General features: G+C 38.0%; 1 protein-coding gene across 3 annotated transcripts in view; it reads right to left on the reverse strand.

Annotated features, from left to right (window-relative positions):
* The window catches only part of kank1a (KN motif and ankyrin repeat domains 1a), a 78,975-nt gene that overhangs the window by 31,911 nt on the left and 27,823 nt on the right, over nucleotides 1-19,241 (reverse strand). For 2 of the 3 annotated variants that reach the window (XM_057831063.1, XM_057831064.1), the window contains one exon: nucleotides 9,047-9,163. In XM_057831063.1, the coding sequence (XP_057687046.1) occupies nucleotides 9,047-9,083 (37 nt within the window). In that variant the 5' untranslated portion in view covers nucleotides 9,084-9,163. Of the gene's footprint in view, nucleotides 1-9,046; nucleotides 9,164-15,762; nucleotides 16,080-19,241 lie in introns of those variants that run through there. The other variant, XM_057831065.1, reaches the window with a different exon arrangement.

Raw genomic sequence — 19,241 nt, forward strand, 5'->3', positions numbered from 1 at the left:
AAAGCGTTGCGTAATATTAACTCTTGACGTACAAAGGGTTAACACACGCACGGTATTTTGTGTGACAAAATATCGTCGGAAAGCGGGCCGAAGTACCGAGCCATAAAAAGTTATAAAAACGTCCGAACCCGGAGTCAGAGACAAGGTAAAGCAAACATAATAGCGTGATAAAAAGCAAAAGTGAAAAGTCCGTGCACGGCAATAAAATACAGGCGACCAAAACTGACCACAAAACAACTAAGAGATTAAATTGGCGACGTAAATAAAACGTAAAAGCGTTGCGTTTGAAAACTGATAAAAACCAAAAGTAAAAATGGGAAAAGAACAAAGCAAAGAGCTAGTATGTTTGATAAAAAGAAAATTAAGATTGTTAGAAATGTTCTTCATTCAAGAATAGATATTGTTCAAAATATTATTTGAAAGTAAATTCTTCTGAATTCAGGTGAGAAATGACCAACTTTTAGATGTATCGAGCTAATAGGAACAAATAATAATATTTACTCCAAGTAAGTAGAGTAATTTGAAATAGATCGACTAAATTAGATTTTGAAGTACATGGCAAAATACAGTAAGAACTGTCAAAAAGACTTCCCATTAATTCTTGGGAATGATAATAGATATCAATACAAGTCTTATAGATAAAGATAGGTCCAAATGTTGATTAGCAAACTCCTGTTGAGGAAGGAGCAGCGGTTTAGTATATGTCACAAAAGTTTAGCAGACGTTAGAGCAATTTTAAACTTGCCGCTTTTTAAGAATGACAGAAGTAGTCTAAACTAGGGAAATAAGTTGTTACAGGGAGTGTATAAATAATAACAAATCAAAAGTTGGGATTAAAAAACATTCTAAAATTCACACGTCAAGCAGATAATTCTACCAACCTGGAGTGAAATACAAATGAATGTTTTTTAGTGCACGAAAAGACATTCTTTGTTCTCCTCTGGACGGCTGAATTATCCTCCATTATAAATTATATGGATGTCAGTTGAAAATGATTGGAATTAAAATTCGAATTGAATGCTATAAGAGGTAGTGTTTTAAGTGTTAAAAAATAGCAGAGAAGTCATAGTGGAATAAAAAAGATTGCTTAAAAGAGTATCACTGTCCCACAATACCCTCCCATGCAAATAAAAAACTTTGCCTGGGTAAAAAAATTAAGATTTTGACTTATGTGGACAACACACCGTATTATGGAAAATTCCAATTTGAAATAGAAATTTAAATTGATTTCTAAATTTACCCAAAAGATACCCTAGGCCTATTGAGATACTGCATTTGACTAAAAACAATTAATTGAATAGATTATAATTGCGTCATGGAATCGTAATTTTTGGATCACGTGTTGATGAATCTTCAACAGTGACCCAAAGGTGAAAAGACATTTTTGTCAGCTCTAAAGAAATTCCAAAACAAAGACAAATTCATTCCATTTTTGTAATCTTGAGTGGAACATTAAGGCCACTGCAAAACTCAATTTACTGATTAAAATGGGAGCTGACAAAAATTGATCATAAGCAAATATTGGCATTTGCCAAGTGGAAATTATTATACTGGGAGAATTGTAACTCTGTAACTTTGGGTTGATTGCGGAACGTAAACTGTTTTTGATACGATAATAGTAACGGTAACACAAGTTAAAACAATTACTGGATGTAATCAAACTACCGAATGCGTTAGTCATTTGTAAATGTGAAGCCAAATTGATGGCCTTGATAACGTGTCAATCCAGAACAGGCTAGCAGATGAAGCAGCCAAGATAGCGGTTGTAATTCAACGCAATAAAGCTAAAATACACCTATTTGCTGAAACTGAACCGCAACAACTAATAGATAAAAAACTTAAAGGCTATAAAAACATAGCATCGCAAACAGAAAAACAAAAATGGGAGATGAAAGGTTTCTACCTAAATTATTGATCATATGGGCAGCTGAATTGAGCCACATGATTGTCAAGTGTCTACAGGGGGGAGGATTGAGTTGGTTAATAATTGGTTAATAGACACTATGACAATTGTGGCCCAATGTCTTCAATTCATGCTTGAAAAAATGTCTTCAATTCATGCTTGGAAAACAAAAAAAATTTTTCAACCAGTGTTTACTTTGCATAAACAAGGTTAAGAGCGATGAAAAAGAGGGAGGTTTCTAGAACCAACTGAACTATTTCATACATTGCACATGTATTACATTGAGTTAAATAGAGCATTGGGGAAAAGATATTGCCTGGTGATAATAGATATATTTTCTAGATTAGTTAAGATTTTACGTAATGCACATGAGGACGAAAAAACAGTTATTGCATGTACAGACCCCAGTCTGCCGGACTATTGGGAAGGACAAATTAGTAACAGACTGATGCAGAAGGAAAGACTTTGCCACCTTTTAGACTTCCAGATTTAACTCCAGGACCTGTTAAAGGTTCTGGCAGCATTCCAGCTCACATAAAGAAACAGTTTGATCTAAGACAAGTTCGAGACAACAATGATCTGCCAGAATGTTCCGATCCACAGACTCTCAAGGTGCGGGTCGGAGACTTGGTGTTCCTGAAAGTGTTGCAGTGTGCCAGGTTGGACAGTGAACGCTGGGACGGTCCTTAAAGAGATGGTTGGCGTCAGCCCGACTGCAGTGAAAGTCTACGGATGCGCTGGAAGAATTCATCAATCCCAGTGCAAGCTTTCCGGTTGCCAGAAGGACCTAGCGACGCCAGTCCACCAGGCCCTGATTCCTAATGTCCCGACCTCACCTAAAGTCATCAAGAGCGGTGGAAGTGTTTTCCGCCGGCGGAAGGGTTTTCCGCTCTGCTGGCAGGCTGTCCGCTCCTGTGAAAGACCAGAGCCAAGCCTGTCGCTCCAGGGGACCAAGTCTTCATCAAAATCAAAAGAATTGGTCCAGCCCACGTTGGGAAGGCCCCAACAAGGTTCTCATCACCACACCCACAGTGGTCAAGGATGAGTCTGACACGGACAGTGACAACGAGGACACTCTTGTCTAAAGCAGATCTACCGTGCACTCATCGAAGACACCTCGGCACTCTACATATGTCAAAAGAGTTCCTGAATTTACAAACATTTAACTGTCGCATTTATCTACCATATTAAAGTGTATGTTGTCCGTATTTTTTCCAGAGATGCCAGGCAATGAGGCTCTCGTCCCCGCAAGCGGGGAGGGAATAGGGGAATTTTGGCCTAGCAGGTTTTCGCCCTTATCTGGTTTCTCAACTCCAATGTTGTGGTGTACTGTTGACAATTGTTACTGCAAACCCGTCTTGAGAAAAGTAATGGTTAGATGTTAACGCCAAGTGCCAATTGAAGCACTTTGTTTTAAACTCACAACAGGGGGGAAATGTAAGATAAGCTTGTTTTTGGGTGCCAAATATACAGTATTATGCCAGTTTGCTCTTCCACAGCGATGATACGCGCACTCCCAAGCTATTATGAAGAATACAGTTTTAGCCATCATCATGTGCTTAGAGGTGATTGTTCACATTCTGCTGATTGATAGAAGCACACACATATATTGATTCATCACACAACCTTTCCACCAAGCTACAGTACTATGAGTACAAATGTGTGTTTAAAACAATGTTATCTTGCCTGCTCAGGTAATTCAATCAGGAAGTTTTAATCAGGAAGTGTGACTGTTCAATCACTGACTAGAATAAGGAATTTGCCCGACCGAACCTGCCACGTTGGACAACAGCGTTGTAACTGTACTCTGCTCATCAACAAGTCCTCAATAAAAGCAGCGAGCCCCAGGAAGAGAGTGAGAGAGAATTACTGACTTGCGAGCAGAGCGCAAAGCTCTGTCAAGTCCTCTCCCCCCTGGCGGCCGCCGGTGGAAACATATCTCCGTACCTGGTCTGATCCTTCTCCCTCCCTTTCTGGGTCTTTAATTACAAAAGTAAGTTTAGACCTAACAGTGCTAATAATTGTGACACACATTATTTGATGTCAAATAATTATTTCTTTATGTGGGATTTTTTCCCCACTAAATAAATGCACTTGTATTGAAGGTAGGATTTTTCCTCTAAGCTAAAAAACACATCTTAACCAGGGGTGCCAATAATTATGGAGGGCACGGTACATAAATATTAGGGGTGTAACGGTACACTAAAATCTCGGTTCGGTACGTACCTCGGTTTGGTTCATTTTCGGTACAGTAAAAATACATAATGCAAAATATAAATGTGCTAGTTTATTAAACACTTTTGTGCTTTCAACAATAGGAATATTAGCCTATACAAAGCTAGAATTCTGCTCAAAAAGTAGCGGGTATTTAAAGATAATCCAACAACAATTTGCCTTTCAGACCCCGCGTATTGGTCAGCTTTCTTTCTGAAAGAAAGAAGAAAAAAGAAGTCCTGTGCAAAAGAGAAAAGCAATCCCAATGACAAAGATTTTAACATGTATTTAGGGCCCGAGCACTAAGCGTGCGAAGGCCCTATTGTTTTGCAAAGGATTATTTTTATTTTTTTTATTCATTTTTTTTTTTCAGGGCAAATGAAAACGGCCAAAGTGGAGGCCTGAACATGCACGAAAAGTCACCAAAATTTGCACATACGTGTGGAAAATTGTAAATTTCGATAATTTTGCAACGTTGCAAAAAAATGTAACAAAATGGCTCAGTGGCGCCCCCTTGAAATTTTAAAATTGGCCTATAACATTAGGGTCTGTGAGCGTAGAGCGATGAAATTTGGGGAGTCTATACCTTGTCCAAAACCGCTCCAAAAAAGCATTTACACCCATATTACAAACCCAACAGGAAATCTGTTATTTTGGATCGAATATGAAATTTTTAGCGATTTACAGGGTGCACATTTGAGACCTTTTCGCCAAGGGAGTTAGTTGGATCATCTTCAGAATTGTCGAGACTGTTCAGGAGACATATGAGATCTTAAGTTTTTAAAATGGTGTGTTTTCATTCACGGGCCTGACCTGGGCATGGTGCCAAAGTCGGCCATTTTTTCGGCAAAATGACAAATTCAGTAAATGACTAATAGTTCCTTGACACAACGTTCAATCTTTTTCATATCAGGCATGTATGTGCGGTATCCCACCCTTAACACAAGTGCATTGAAATATTACCCATTAGGCCTAGCGCCCCCTATTGGAAACAGGAAATGTTTTTTACTAAACAGGCTCCTCCTCCAAGGAAAAAAAATATATTCACCTGAAACCTGCATCAGGGGAGCCACAAGACATGTGTTCAGGTGCCTGATGAAAAATACTGAGGTTTGGTTGAAGCAGAACAGTCCAACAGGAGAAGTGAAAATGACTGAAGCCATTTCGTCTCACCACAAGTTTTGAACAGTCATAACTTCTACAACATATCTGCGCCAAACATCTCGTGCTTGTTGAGTCATACTCTGAAGGGTCCTGTAGGGGTCATTTGCATCAACCCTACAGCGCCAACTAGTGGCAATAGAAAGTCACTCATTTTTCTAATATATGTCCAGTTCTTTTCAGGTTGGTCATTTTAGTTTCAAGACCTTTTGAAATACTTATTTTACGGCCCATGTCCACATGTCTCTGTCTGTTGCCGTGACGACCCTTTATTCGCTCCTTTTTTGTAGTACTCTCGCCAATAGGGGTTTTTATCTCTTAGGTGTGTGAATGTAAAGGGGCGACTTTCGAGCATGTTAGGTTGTAAGGAGATGATTAGAGAGGACGATCTGCCACCACCCTGACCTGCACACTGTCCGAGTTGCGTGACGTCCGAGTTGCGCTAGATTGCGAGGGCCCGTTCAGTCCTGCTTGCAGGCCTAGTTTACAAATTAAATGCCTCAATGAAACAGTTTTTTTCTTATGAACGGTTTTCAAAAGCTTCATTGGTGGATTTTCTCAAGTTAAAGCACCACACAGAAATTAATAAATTTAATTGTGTAAGCAGGATATGTGTATTATTCTTATTATTTAATTACAGGCGTTTTAGCTCATTTCAATTTATTTTATTTAAATGGGCTATTATTTATTTTATTATGTGTTTATATTTTACAAATGTGATATAGTATTCATTTATATTGTATATTTTATGTTGTATAACTTCAGTTCCTATGTGAATATTAGTTCCTACTTGTTTTGTTGTGGTAGGAGGGCTTTGTATTGAACACGGGGCCGTGTTGGTTATTATTATAGCAGAGAAGACAGCCGTAAATGAACAAAGACAAGTCAACTGTGCCCTGATCTACCACTCAAGAGATCTGATGGACTCAAAAAGTAGGTTACGATTGCATATTAGTTTGAAAATCGACCAGATCCACAGTATTATTACACGAGTGACTTCCGGCTCGATCCTAGCTAGTAGTATTGACGCAGGAGGGCCGCGTCTCGCGTAAAATAATATAAAGTGCCGTTCTTTTCGCGTGCGTCGCGTGGAGCCGCTTCTGGGACGCATCTAACACGCGGCCGCACTGCAACTGGTGTGCATTGGCTGATTGACTTTAACGCCCGCGTTTCACTGCGTTTTCGCGGCGGCCACGTTGTCGCACCGTTGACGTTTCTGGACTGTCCTACAGTGTTGGTCGTCATTATAGTAGACCCTTAATATATATATATATATATATATATATATATATATATATAAATATATATATAGTTTTTTAAAATTCTCACTATTTTGCACTGTATATAACCTGTTTTGACCATAGTATGTGTGAAGGCCAAAAATGCCTATGGCCATACCTGCTGTTTGTGTTGAATTGCCAAACAAACCTATTCAGTCTTATCTTTTCTATTAAATGTTTATGCTAACAAGTTGAATAAATATTATCAAGCTTCAAAACGGTCGGTCGAGCAAGTTTGGTTGTCAATGGGACATCAACAAGACAAATTGTTAAAAAAGATTTTGGGATTTTTTTTTTGTCTTTTTGGGTCCAAAATGTTGATTATAACTGGTCAGTGAAGAAAATAACAGATTGGACATGGAGGTTGTGGTGTCGTGAAAAAAGAGACCCAATCTGGCTATTGTGAACATTTTTTTCTTTGAAATATGAAGGCAACATCAAAGGCATGCAAATTTGGCCAAAATAGGCCTAGGTGTTAAATGGTTAATGAATACTCTGAAAGATTAGCAACTAGACATGTGCCGATTACCGGTTTCAATGTATACTGTGGTATGAAAACCCCAAGGTTTCAAAACCGCAAAAATTTTCCGGCATATCGTCCCAAAAATTCATAGAGAAATCCCTCGCTTGCAGCTGGAAGGCTCAGCCCCCCCCACCAGTTGTTGCTCAGTGTGAGTGAGTCAGCTGTCCTACACGATGGCTGGAGGAGGTGAAACTCCTGAACTTTTCCCCCCATTGAGGTAAATGAAATCGCTGGTATGGTAATCAGTGTTGTTAATAACGGCGTTACAATATAACGGCGTTACTAACGGCGTTATTTTTTTCAGTAATGAGTAATTAATTACTTTTCTCATCTTGGCAACGCCGTTACCGTTACTGAGGCGGGAAAGGCATGCGTTACTATGTGTTACTAAGTTGGTTGAATAAAAAAAGTCTGATAGAGACGAGAGAGCAGAGCAGGTGTTGGGAGGACGCCGTTGCAAACGCGATGCTAGGTGGCTCCAATCGGTCTTTGTCAGTCACGTGCCCAAACTAGCGGACACGCCTCCATGCGCCATTTTGAGTGTACCACGGATGTAAACAAACCAGAACAGAAGTAGCTCCGACGCCACATAACTGCTTCCAACTTCATCGCTGGATATAAAATAAACTCCCTCGTTTACCTGAGTGTAGCCATAGCCTACAAACTACGCCCACATGATACGGTAGATATCACATATTATAGAACTAGATGCAAATGACAGACACGGCTGCATTGGTAACATGTTTTAAGGACTACATGCGTTAGTAAACAGCCGCCATCTTAAAGCAGTAATCCTCGCAGGAAGGCTCTGATGTAGAGATCCTTCCTCGCGAAGCTAAGTAACTTTTTTTTAATTTTATTTTAAAATGCTCCTAAGTCGGCAAAATCTTGACTTAAATCTATCTTTAAATGACGAAAACTTAAAACTTACACATGTTGATTGTTGAAAGTTGACAGAAGGGAACTAATGCAATAACTAATGCAATTTTAACAACTTTAACGGTTGATTCACAACTTTAAATGACTTCCACACATAGAAAAGGTTACTATCTAGTTATCGCAAGACCCTTGTGTCTAGTTAAGTGGAGGGTAAAGAATTGGGCTAGGGCCAATTGTTCCCAAAACCCTTTAAACTTCACATTGTGTGACCTTTTTTTTTTTTTTCTTTTGAGAAAAAAAAAAACATGAAAATTATCAATAGTTACTTTGCCAAGTAACTAATTACTCTTATATTCAGGTAACTGAGTTACTAACGCAATTACTTTTTAGGACTAGTAATTTGTAACTGTAATTAATTACTTTTTAAAAGTAAAATTAACAACACTGATGGTAATACTTCGGCTACAGAAAAGTTACAGATGGCCAATGCTTATAGGAGTGGGGCCAACGGACATGTAAAACATGTTTGTGGAGGGTGGCTGTTGAGGAGGCAATACTTCGAATATTATTTCACATTTATACTTGATTAAATGTTAGTAAACACTGTCATGAACATTTCCCACCAGCTACGAGAGTTAACTCCAGTGTGTTTAGTGTGTCTAACGGTGGTAAAACATGGTGTTTTGAGAAATAGTGTGTATAATGTAAGCATGATAAGAGGCAAACACAGGTGCTTTTATGTTAGATAATTGAATAATTTTTGTTCTGATGGTAATAATGTTGAGCTGTGGCTGTGGGTTTAGGCTCGCCTAAAGTAGAATATTTTAGTTATATTTATTTATTTAAACTTAACGTTATACTTATGTTCCAATTTGCTAATGTTTTAAAAAAATCCTATTCAATGAATTTTTTTTAAACCAGATATGTTAAAGTAACACGTTTTAGAGCTGTAATTGAAATACCGTGATACCGTGAAACCGTGACATTTTGACTTAAGGTTATCACACAGTCAGAATATCATACCAGTTCATGCCTACTAGCAACAATTAAGCAACAATTCCCAGAATGATAACTCAATGTGTTTACCTGGGCCGTTGCCATTCATGTGCACCGTTTGAGCCATGGCGCACTTACTTACACAGCGGCGCCACCATCAACAACAACATGTAGAGGCCATTCATCAACTTTGGAACACCATGTGACCTGGAGGAAAAAGGGGAAAAAAATTGACACCAACAATCAGTTTAGTGATGTAGGCTTAAAGATGTAATAACCTTGGTGATGTGATCCAACATAATTACAAAGGTTGACGTGTAATAAAGACGTTAACATGTAACTTCTTTTATAAAAAGCCGCAATGACAACACAAAGCCCCCTGTGGTCGTTAACGCAATTACGTAATTGGCTGCCACTGACTGTTATAGACGTCCAAGGTGATTGTTCATCCGCCGCCAGAGCTACTTCAAACGGATTGGACGTCCATCACCGTCAATGGCAGCCAATGAGTTCATTTCATGACACTGACTCATGCTCGTTTAAAGCCTAGATTTACATTACAAGTACAGGGACTGCTCAGGTTACGATTAGGGCTGGAAACCTTTCGGATATGATACGATTTGCGATATAAGGCTCACAATAACGATCTCAAAATTTGGCGACACATTGGTCTAGAAAATCATTGTAGCATATTCTACAGAACAACTAATAAAAAGAAAACTATTTTCATCCTTCTGCTGTGAATTGGAATGTGTATTACTGGTAGACGTCCAATCCATTTAAAGTGGGAGGGATGGCAAGCAAATGAACGGATTTGCTGCCATCCCTCCCAACCCTGTATATAAGTACATAAAGCATTGGAGGAATACATGAGTACATAAAAATATTAATAAAAAATACTAAGATCAAATTGAAAAATACAGCTAAAAAAAGAAAAAAAAAAATCCTTAAATCATAATCATAATAATAAAATGGTAAATAAAGAAAATTATAGAAGGTATATCAAAAAAATATATTTAAAAATTGATTGTATTTTTATATATATACACACATATATATATACATATTAGGGCTGTCAAACGATTAAAATTTTTAATCAAGTTAATTACAGCTTAAAAATTAATTAATCGTAATTAATCGCAATTCAAACCATCTATAAAATATGCCATATTTTTCTGTAAATTATATATATATTCTGTAAAATAAATTGTTGGAATGGAAAGATAAGACACAAGATGGATATATACATTCAACATACGGTACAAAAGGACTGTAGTGGGCATTTCACTCTACTGTCATTTAAATCTGTCTATGCTGTCCTCACTCCGAAGCGTCTACTTTTTCCAAAGCTAGACAGCTAGTGAACGGCGCCTTAATAATTAGACTTCTTCCTTTTTCATCTGATTTATTAATAAAATGGCCTCAAACCATTGTCCTCTTTAGACCGTCGTAAAACTACAAAAAAAAAGTACACAAGCATTGCATTATCAACAACGTTAGCTTAGCACGCTATACAGGTTCACTAAACATAAACAAAAAGCGTCTAATACAAAAAAATAGAACATTTCGCTTACTAACATAATATGTACATTCTTTACAACAACCATACTTACGGACAAATCTTGTCCAAGGATCATATAAGCACAACATTATCAGCCCGAGACGTCGTGCAGCCATAATGAAGAAAGAAAAGAAGAAAATAATAAACCATGTCGCAAAGCGACCACAAGAGTTCGCTGTTGGACAGCGCAAAAAGCCTTGCTGTAAAACTTACCAAAAGGCAGAATACTTTCTGAGCGGGACATGTGCGTTAATTGCGTCAAATATTTTAACATGATTAATTAAAAAAAATAATTACCGCGCGTTAACGCGATAATTTTGACAGGCCTAATATATATATATATATATATATATATATGTCCTCAAAAACGTTCTTCATTTTTTAAAAACACGTGATTCAACAACTTTATTTTTTAATGAATTTTCTGTATTTCCTTATATTCCTTCGTTTTTGTTGTTTTTTTTTTTAATAGGTTTTTCTCTTTTGTATTATCCCATTTTTTGATGTATTTTTCAATTTTCTAAATTTTTAAATCCTTTTCGTGATCATTATTTTGATGTACTTACGCATTCCGCCAATGCTTTTTAATGTGTATTTGTCAAATAGTAAACCAGGCATTGTGGAATTAAATTGGCTACTTTGGTTTATTTTACAAACAAAAGGACAGTGGCTCAGTCAAGTCCAATCTATCTAATACTGTAAAGTACCCTCTGACATGAGAGTGGGACTTTAAAGCATGAGCAGCTTACCTGTCAAGCGCTTTCTGAAGTTGTCCGACCGATAGTGCGTAAAAGCACGGACAAGCAGACAGTACCCCATAACGGTGTCGAGGCTAGATTTCACATGGCTAAAATTAGGAGTCTTCCCATGACAAGCCAAGCTAAGTGTGTGTGTACTTAAAGGGGAAACTTTTTAGCATGCCACAGGGGGGATAATGTGCACCCCGTGCCAAAAGCCTCTAGGTAGGGCACATGGAATGCATGGGTAGAGTTAGGTTCACGGAGCACAAAGTCCAGCTCAAATTGTGGCAGACTTTGTACTATCAGAGAAAAAAAAATTGTGTAATTGCCCCAATAATCAACATTGTATAGTAGGGATGTGACAACATAGCAAAAACGTGAAATATCGCGATACTCAGTAGCCCAAAAGGTTATCAATATGCTCCCCCTGAGAATCGCTAGATCATTTTTATAAAAAGTCACTGTTTGAAAAAACAAAAACGAACAAACAGGTTGCTAGCAAAATCTTCCATTAGAATAGTGTCTGTTAGCTCACTGGTTCAGGAGTTTCACCTCCTCGCGCCATCCTGTAGCACAGCTGACTCACTGACACTGAGCAACAACCGGTGGGTTAGGGTTGAACCATGCAGCTGCAAACGAGGAATTACTCCATGCGTTTTTTGGGACATTAAAAAAATAGCTAATCCCTTAGGGACAGTATGACATTTTCATACCATGGTATATCTTGAAACTGGTAATCGGCACATGTCTACTCACTTCTGATTCTGAGTCACTTACCATTTATTTATGTTTAGTAACTCAAAATCAACAGGAAGTGACCTGTAAACGGCCAAAAATCAACAGAAAGTGACTGAAAATCAAGAGGAAATTACTTGAAATGGCCCAAAATTAACTCACTGCCTGGCATTGGCCATAGACGTCTACTAGTGATAAACTCATTACATCATGTAATTTCTATTGGCTCTGTTGGACGATATCTGTTTTTTTTGCAAAAACCTTAAAGTATGTTTGTAATCATTTTTAACATAAAGTTCCCCGTAGAATGCATCGTCTATATTGAACTTTGACCAATTTGTTCTTTTAAAGTATGTCTTCAAAGTTAAGGAAAAACATGCGCAAAGTTTGTTTTAGAAGGCCATGTCTACACATAGCAGGGTATCTCACAAAAAACTTTTTCTACGGTTTGGCCCATCATCAAAGGAATGACCGACGAAGATCTACGAAGTCTGCATTTGATGCGTCGTCATGTGTATATTAAGAATCGGAGGTTTGCGTTTGTTTGTTTTTTTAACAGTTGAAACGTCACTGCCTGAGACAAATGTTCAAACGTCATATGTGCAACCCGTGTTTACATTCAGAGACTGCGCTTACTACACTCACAGAGGATTTAAAATTTTAAATTATATTGTCGCAAATGTAATAAAGATATACAGTGGGGAGAACAAGTATTTGATACACTACCGATTTTGCTGGTTTTCCCACTTGCAAAGCATGTAGAGGTCTGTAATTTATCATAAGTTCTCTTCAACTGTGAGGGATGGAATCTAATTAAAAAAAAAAAAACAGAAAAACAGAAAATCACGTATGACTTTTAAATAATAAATTTGCATTTAATTGCATGACATAAGTATTTGATACATCACAAAAATCGAACTTAATATTTGGTACAGAAACCTTTGTTTGCTATTACAAATACCAAACATTTCCTGTAGTCCTTGACAAGGTTTGTACACACTGCAGCAGGGATTTTGGCCCACTCCTCCATGCAGATCTTCTCCAGAGCCTTCAGGTTTCGGGGCTGCTGCCGGGCAACACGGACTTTCAGCTCATAGATTTTCTATCGGGTTCAGATCTGGTGACTGGCTAGACCACTCCAGGACCTTAAGATGCTTCTTACGGAGCCACTCTTTAGTTACCTTGGCTGTGTACTTTGGGTCGTTGTCATGCTGGAAGACCCAGCCACGACCCATCTTCAGGGCTCTCACTGAAGGAAGGAGGTTGTCAGCCAAGATCTGGCGATACATAGCCCCATCCATCCTCCCCGCAATACGGTGCAGTCGTCCTGTACCCTTGGCAGAGAAGCAGCACCAAAAAATGATGTTTCCTCCTCCATGTTTCACGGTTGGGATGGTGTTCTTGGGGTTGTACTCATCCTTTTTCCTCCAAACACGACGAGCCGAGTTTAGACCAAAAAGTTCCATTTTGGTCTCATCCGACCACATGACCTTCTCCCATTGCTCCTCTGGATGATCCAGATGGTCAGTGGCAAACGTCAGACGTGTCTGGACATGCACTGGCTTCAGCAGCGGGACCTTGCGTGCGCTGTAGGATTTTAATCCATGACGGCGTAATGTGTTTCCGATTGTTTTCTTCAAGACTGTGGTTCCAGCTCTCTTCAGGTCATTGACCAGGTCCTGCCGTGTAGTTCTGGGTTGATCCCTCACCTTCCTGATGATCAGTGATGCCCCACGAGGTGAGATCTTGCATGGAGCCCCAGAACGAGGCAGATTGACCGTCAACTTGAACTCTTCCATTTTCTAATAATCGCTCCAACAGTTGTTACCTTCTCACCAAGCTGCTTGCTTATTTTCCTGTAGCCCATCCCAGCCTTGCGCAGGTCTATTATTTTATCCCTGATGTCCTTACACAGCTCTTTGGTCTTGGCCATTGTGGAGAGGTTGGAGTTTGTTTGTTTGAGCATGTGAACAGATGTCTTTTATACAGGTAACAAGTTCAAACAGGTGCAGTTACTTCCGGTAATGAGTGGAGAACTGGAGGGGTTCTTAAAAGAGAACTAAGAGCCGAAATATTTACTAGTTGGTAATGTATCAAATACTTATTTCATGCAGTTAAATACAAATTTATTATTTAAAAATTATACAATGTGATTTTCTGGATTTTTGTATTAGATTCCGTCCCTCACAGTTAAAGAGAACTTATGATACAAATTACAGACCTCTACATGGCTTGCAAGTGGGAAAACCAGCAAAATCGGCAGTTTATCAAATACTTGTTCTCCCCACCGTATATAATGCACATAAATTAACCCATAAGCGACTGACCATGATAGCGACCCGTGCTAACGGTTCACCAACATCTCACAAGGCAAGGGCTAAGACAGACAAAATATGATCGGTGAACTGTTTATTTACCGTATTGGCCCGAATATAAGACGGCCCTGATTGTAAGACGACCCCCTCTTTTTCAAGACTCGAGTTTGAAAAAACTTTTTGAACACCAAATTTTTATACAGAAAATAATTACTGTACATCCAAAACAAATGATAATAAACTATTAGAGAGAAAAAGCATGTTATTTTGCCTCATTCAAATCTTACTATCTGAGCATTTAAATATGTAAACTAAAGTGCAATCACATTCGTAAATGAATGGCGTCTGGTTTTTGAAATGTAAATAAACCAATCAATTGTGATAAAACAACAAAATTGCAATAACTGCATTAACCATCAAAGTCTAACTGTAACTGTAGTCTTGAAAAAAATCTGAATAAGGAAAACATTGCTATTAAATAATGCAAACTGGTTAAACTTGAGAGTAGCTGAGATCTCTAATGACAGAACATCGCTTCAATGATATCTGGCGCCATCTAGCGTCATGAATGGGGAGAGTAGCTGAGATTGTTCATGACAGAACATCGCTTCAATGATATCTGGCACCATGAATGGGTATTCTGTCTAGACCACGAATATAAGACGACCCCCTCTTTTTTAGTCTTATTTCAATGCAAAAAACACAGTCTTATATTCAGGCCAATACGGTATTTTTTTCCCCCCGTTCACTGTGTTCTTGGATGCACATCAAAGAAGTATACAAAAAATGTGGCTCGCTGTATATGTTTTTTTCCTTCTACAAATGTGGTGGTGTACACGTAATATATTTTTTGTATGAGGGCAAGATCCTTATTTTTAAAGAACCCTGCTTGCTACTGACAGTGCTAAACGTCTGATCCATTTGCATTTCATTCATTCGCCACTCCTAATCAGCAGGATTGCACACACATCAACAAAAAGTAGTTCCACAAAAATCATCAGTATGTGAACTGGAATTATCCCAAGGTCAACAGCAAGCGCACCAATATGCCACAAAATAATCAAAAAGTGACCTGAAATCTAGCGGAAGTGACTCAGAATTGCTCCAAACACAGCAGGAAATGACTTTGAATTGCCCTCAAAATACATTTGACTTACTGGCTGCTGCTGACAGCCATAAAAGTCCAATCCATTCGAACTGTTAAAAATGGAATGGACATCTACTAGTGACAAACTCATTTCAATTCACAGCACAATTATGATTGGACGCCACATGATTAGATGTCTATCATCGTCAATAGCATTTAAAGAGTTAAATTGTGAGTGTTTACAAAAACATTCCAGTCTATATAATGATATTTGTGGACATTCTCCAACATAATAAGGACCTAAGTGGTCTTTTCAAATGCCAAAGTTGCACAAAGCCTTAAAATATGAGCAATCATTCCAAACTCACCATAATTCACCGCCTAGAAGAGCAAACAAAACAAAACAAAACGTGTACGTACGCCTGTTGCCTTCATACTGTACACAGAAACTTGAATAACTTGTTTTTTCCACTCGTTACATAAATGAACGAGGAACATGTCCAGCGACAATATTGTGTGAAGCTAGAAAAGTCTGCGGAAATAGGATGGGTGTTTTCTCCGCTAATAAAAGTAGTCTCATCTTTTTCTTTTAATTGGTAGAGTCAAAAAAACTGGATTAATTAACCTATTGTTACTATGAGCATTGATCTTTTATTTATTTTTATGGCAGTTTGGTTGTATTTTGGGGAAAATAGTCACCCCACAAGAATTCTCTTATTTCTTAGGGGGATTCAAACTTTCCTTGAAAGTACTTTTGGGGAACATTACAGAGACTGAGTCTAAAATATTTCATGCCACCAACTAAATAAGGTTCTGCTCAGAAACTAACGTTCAGTGCTGGACTCACTTTTCTATACAACACTAACCCCTAGAGGTAAAAGCAGATAGCTCACTTGTTTAAAAAAAAAAAAAAAAAAAAAAAAAAAAAAAAAAGCATCACATAATTCTTTGGTATAATTTAGTACTCTCTTCTCCAAGGTAGTCATTTACTATCTCACTCTTAAAGGAATATTTTTTCGTTTTGTTTCGTGTACTTAAACAGAAAACCCATTTCCATTCACTTTTGTAGATTTTCAACTCAAACCTCAATCCCAAAAAAAAAAAAATCTCCACATAGGTCATTATTAACCAGGGTTGTCAATCTAACTTTAAAAAAGTAATTGGTTACAAATTACTTTTTCCAAAAATGTAATAACTGTTACCTCACTGTAAGAGTAGTTACTCAGCATAGTAACTGCTGTTACTTTGTATGTTCTACACGTTATTCCATTATACCATTCATAACATCTTTCACGAAGATGTTTATATTAACGGATTGAATTGAAATTTCACCTATATAACAGTGTAATGCTAAAAAAGTGTTTTACTGTTGTACTGAACCCGCACAGAACCTTAACCCACATACAGAGGTATTTACTGAACCGTGACTTGTGTGTCACACCCCTAATATACAATATACAGATATAATTTTCATTATGCACGAGAGGCTCTAAATCTCCTGCCTCTCCTACTGTATCTTTGCTCTAGTTGTTTTAATTAAAGGTTCATGGAAATGTCATTCAAGAAAAGTGACTGTTTTTGGTAATAAAAATAATTATATTGTAGCGTCTACAGGGACAATGCCACCTTGGTGATAATAATGCTCACTCTTGGGCTGCAGCTACTGAATATTTTAGTAATCGACTGAAGATTCTATCGATTAATCGGACAAAACTTTTCTTTTTTTTTTTTTTTTTGTAAAGAGCAGTTATAAATATACATAGCAAAACAAGAAATTTCATCTAATATTGAACCATTTTCAGTCAATCAATGTCTTTATTTCCGATGTACATTTTTGAAAACAGCCAAAAATTGCATCTCAGATGTGAATAGAATAAAAAGACTAATTTACTTTCACTCAAAAAACTTCTAGATCTTAATCTAGATCTAAAAAATATATATTTCTATATATATTTCTACCTAAACATGTCATTACGCTTGATAACACACATCACTTAAAAGTTAGGTGTTTTTCCCCTGTGTTTCTATTGGATTTCCATTTGTGTCAAGCGATTTTTAAGGTCAAGTTAAGTTTTAAGTTAGTCTAAACTGTAAGTCCTGATAGGATTTTGAGTTTTTGCAGTGTTCAAAATAAATGTATGATACCTGCTGTGTTGGAGCACATTAGGGACCAGTGCTACTTGGTGTTTTATCTAGCAATGACTACTGAGCTAAAATTGACAGTTAGCATTATTAAGTTGTTATTTTACACCCTCATCACTCTACAGCGCTATGTTTTCACAGATTAAATAAAGCTTGGAAAAAAGACACATAAGCCACGCATCGACAATGGTCATACTTAATAGAAACCTAGCCCTCCGCAGGACTAATGTTACGTGAGCGAGTGACAGTAACGTTTATCTTATTAGCGCTGAGAAGTCTACTGCTTTAAGATGGCGGCTGTTTACCAACGCCGCAGAGTGTCATTTCACATCTAGTTCTACATACATTTGATACAAAGGGGCAAATAAGTATTTAGTCAACCACTAATTGCACAAGTTCTCCAACTTGAAAATATTAGAGAGGCCTGTAATTGTCAACATGGGTAAACCACAACCATGAAAGACAGAATGTGGGGAAAAAAATAGAAAATCACATTGTTTGATTTTTAAAGAATTTATTTGCAAATCATGGTGGAAAAATAAGTATTTGGTCAATACAAAGAGTTCATCTCAATACTTTGTTATGTACCCTTTGCTGTCAATAACGGAGGCCAAACGTTTTCTGTACCTCTTTACAAGCTTTTCACACACTGCTGCTGGTATTTTGGCCCATTCCTCCATGCAGATCTCATCTAGAGCAGTGATGTTTTGGGGCTGTTGTTGGGCAACACAGACTTTGAACTCCCTCCACAGATTTTCTATGGGGTTGAGATCTGGAGACTGGCTAGGCCACTTCAGGACCTTGAAATGCTTCTTACGAAGCCACTCCTTTGTTGCCCTGGCTGTGTGTTTGGGATCATTGTCATGCTGAAAGACCCAGCCACGTCTCATCTTCAATGCCCTTGCTGATGGAAGATTTTCACTCAAATGTATGTAAAAAAATATATACAGTATATATTAAAAAAAAAAAAAAATTTTAAGTTGCCCAAGAGATGACGATCGCCACGTGAAATGGTAAAGATTATGAGAACACTATGCTATGCTAACGCTCAGTGCCACCTAGCCTGCTAGGCTAACGCTCAGTGCCACTAAGCCAATCATCGCGTTTGCAACTGAGTCACCACCCCTTCCCACTGTGATATGGCCCAGGCAGCTGTGATAAAATCAGACAACTTGTGCCTCATTCAACCAAATTGTAGTAACGTGCCCCTTCACCTCTTCAGCAACAGTAACGGCGATGCAAAGAATTAGATTACTCACTACTGAAAAAAAGTCACCAGAAAGTGACCTGTAAGTGTCCCAAAATCAAAAGAAATTGACAAATTAATAGTAAGGAATCTGGAAATTACCTGAAGTTAACAGGAACTGATCCAGAATGTACAGAAAATTATACCGGACTACTCTCAAATGTACCAAAATGACTCAATATCAACAAGGGTGAAATTAACTCATTGGCTGCCATTGGCAACGATAGACATCAGATTTATCTAAACTGGGAGGGACCAGTTCATGTTTTGGCACCATTGACGGCTCAAGACGTCCAATCCTTTTGGACTGGGAGAACATCTAGTATAGGGGTCTCCAAACCAGTCCTCAACGGCCGCTGTGGGTCCTGGTTTTTGTGCCTACCGATCGAGCACAGACAGTTTAACCAATGAGGTTCCTGCTAAAACAAGCAGCACCTGGCTGCAGTCAATTACACTTGT

Source organism: Corythoichthys intestinalis, chromosome 3 (assembly GCF_030265065.1).
Source record: "Corythoichthys intestinalis isolate RoL2023-P3 chromosome 3, ASM3026506v1, whole genome shotgun sequence".
Classification (NCBI taxonomy): Eukaryota; Metazoa; Chordata; class Actinopteri; order Syngnathiformes; family Syngnathidae; genus Corythoichthys; species Corythoichthys intestinalis.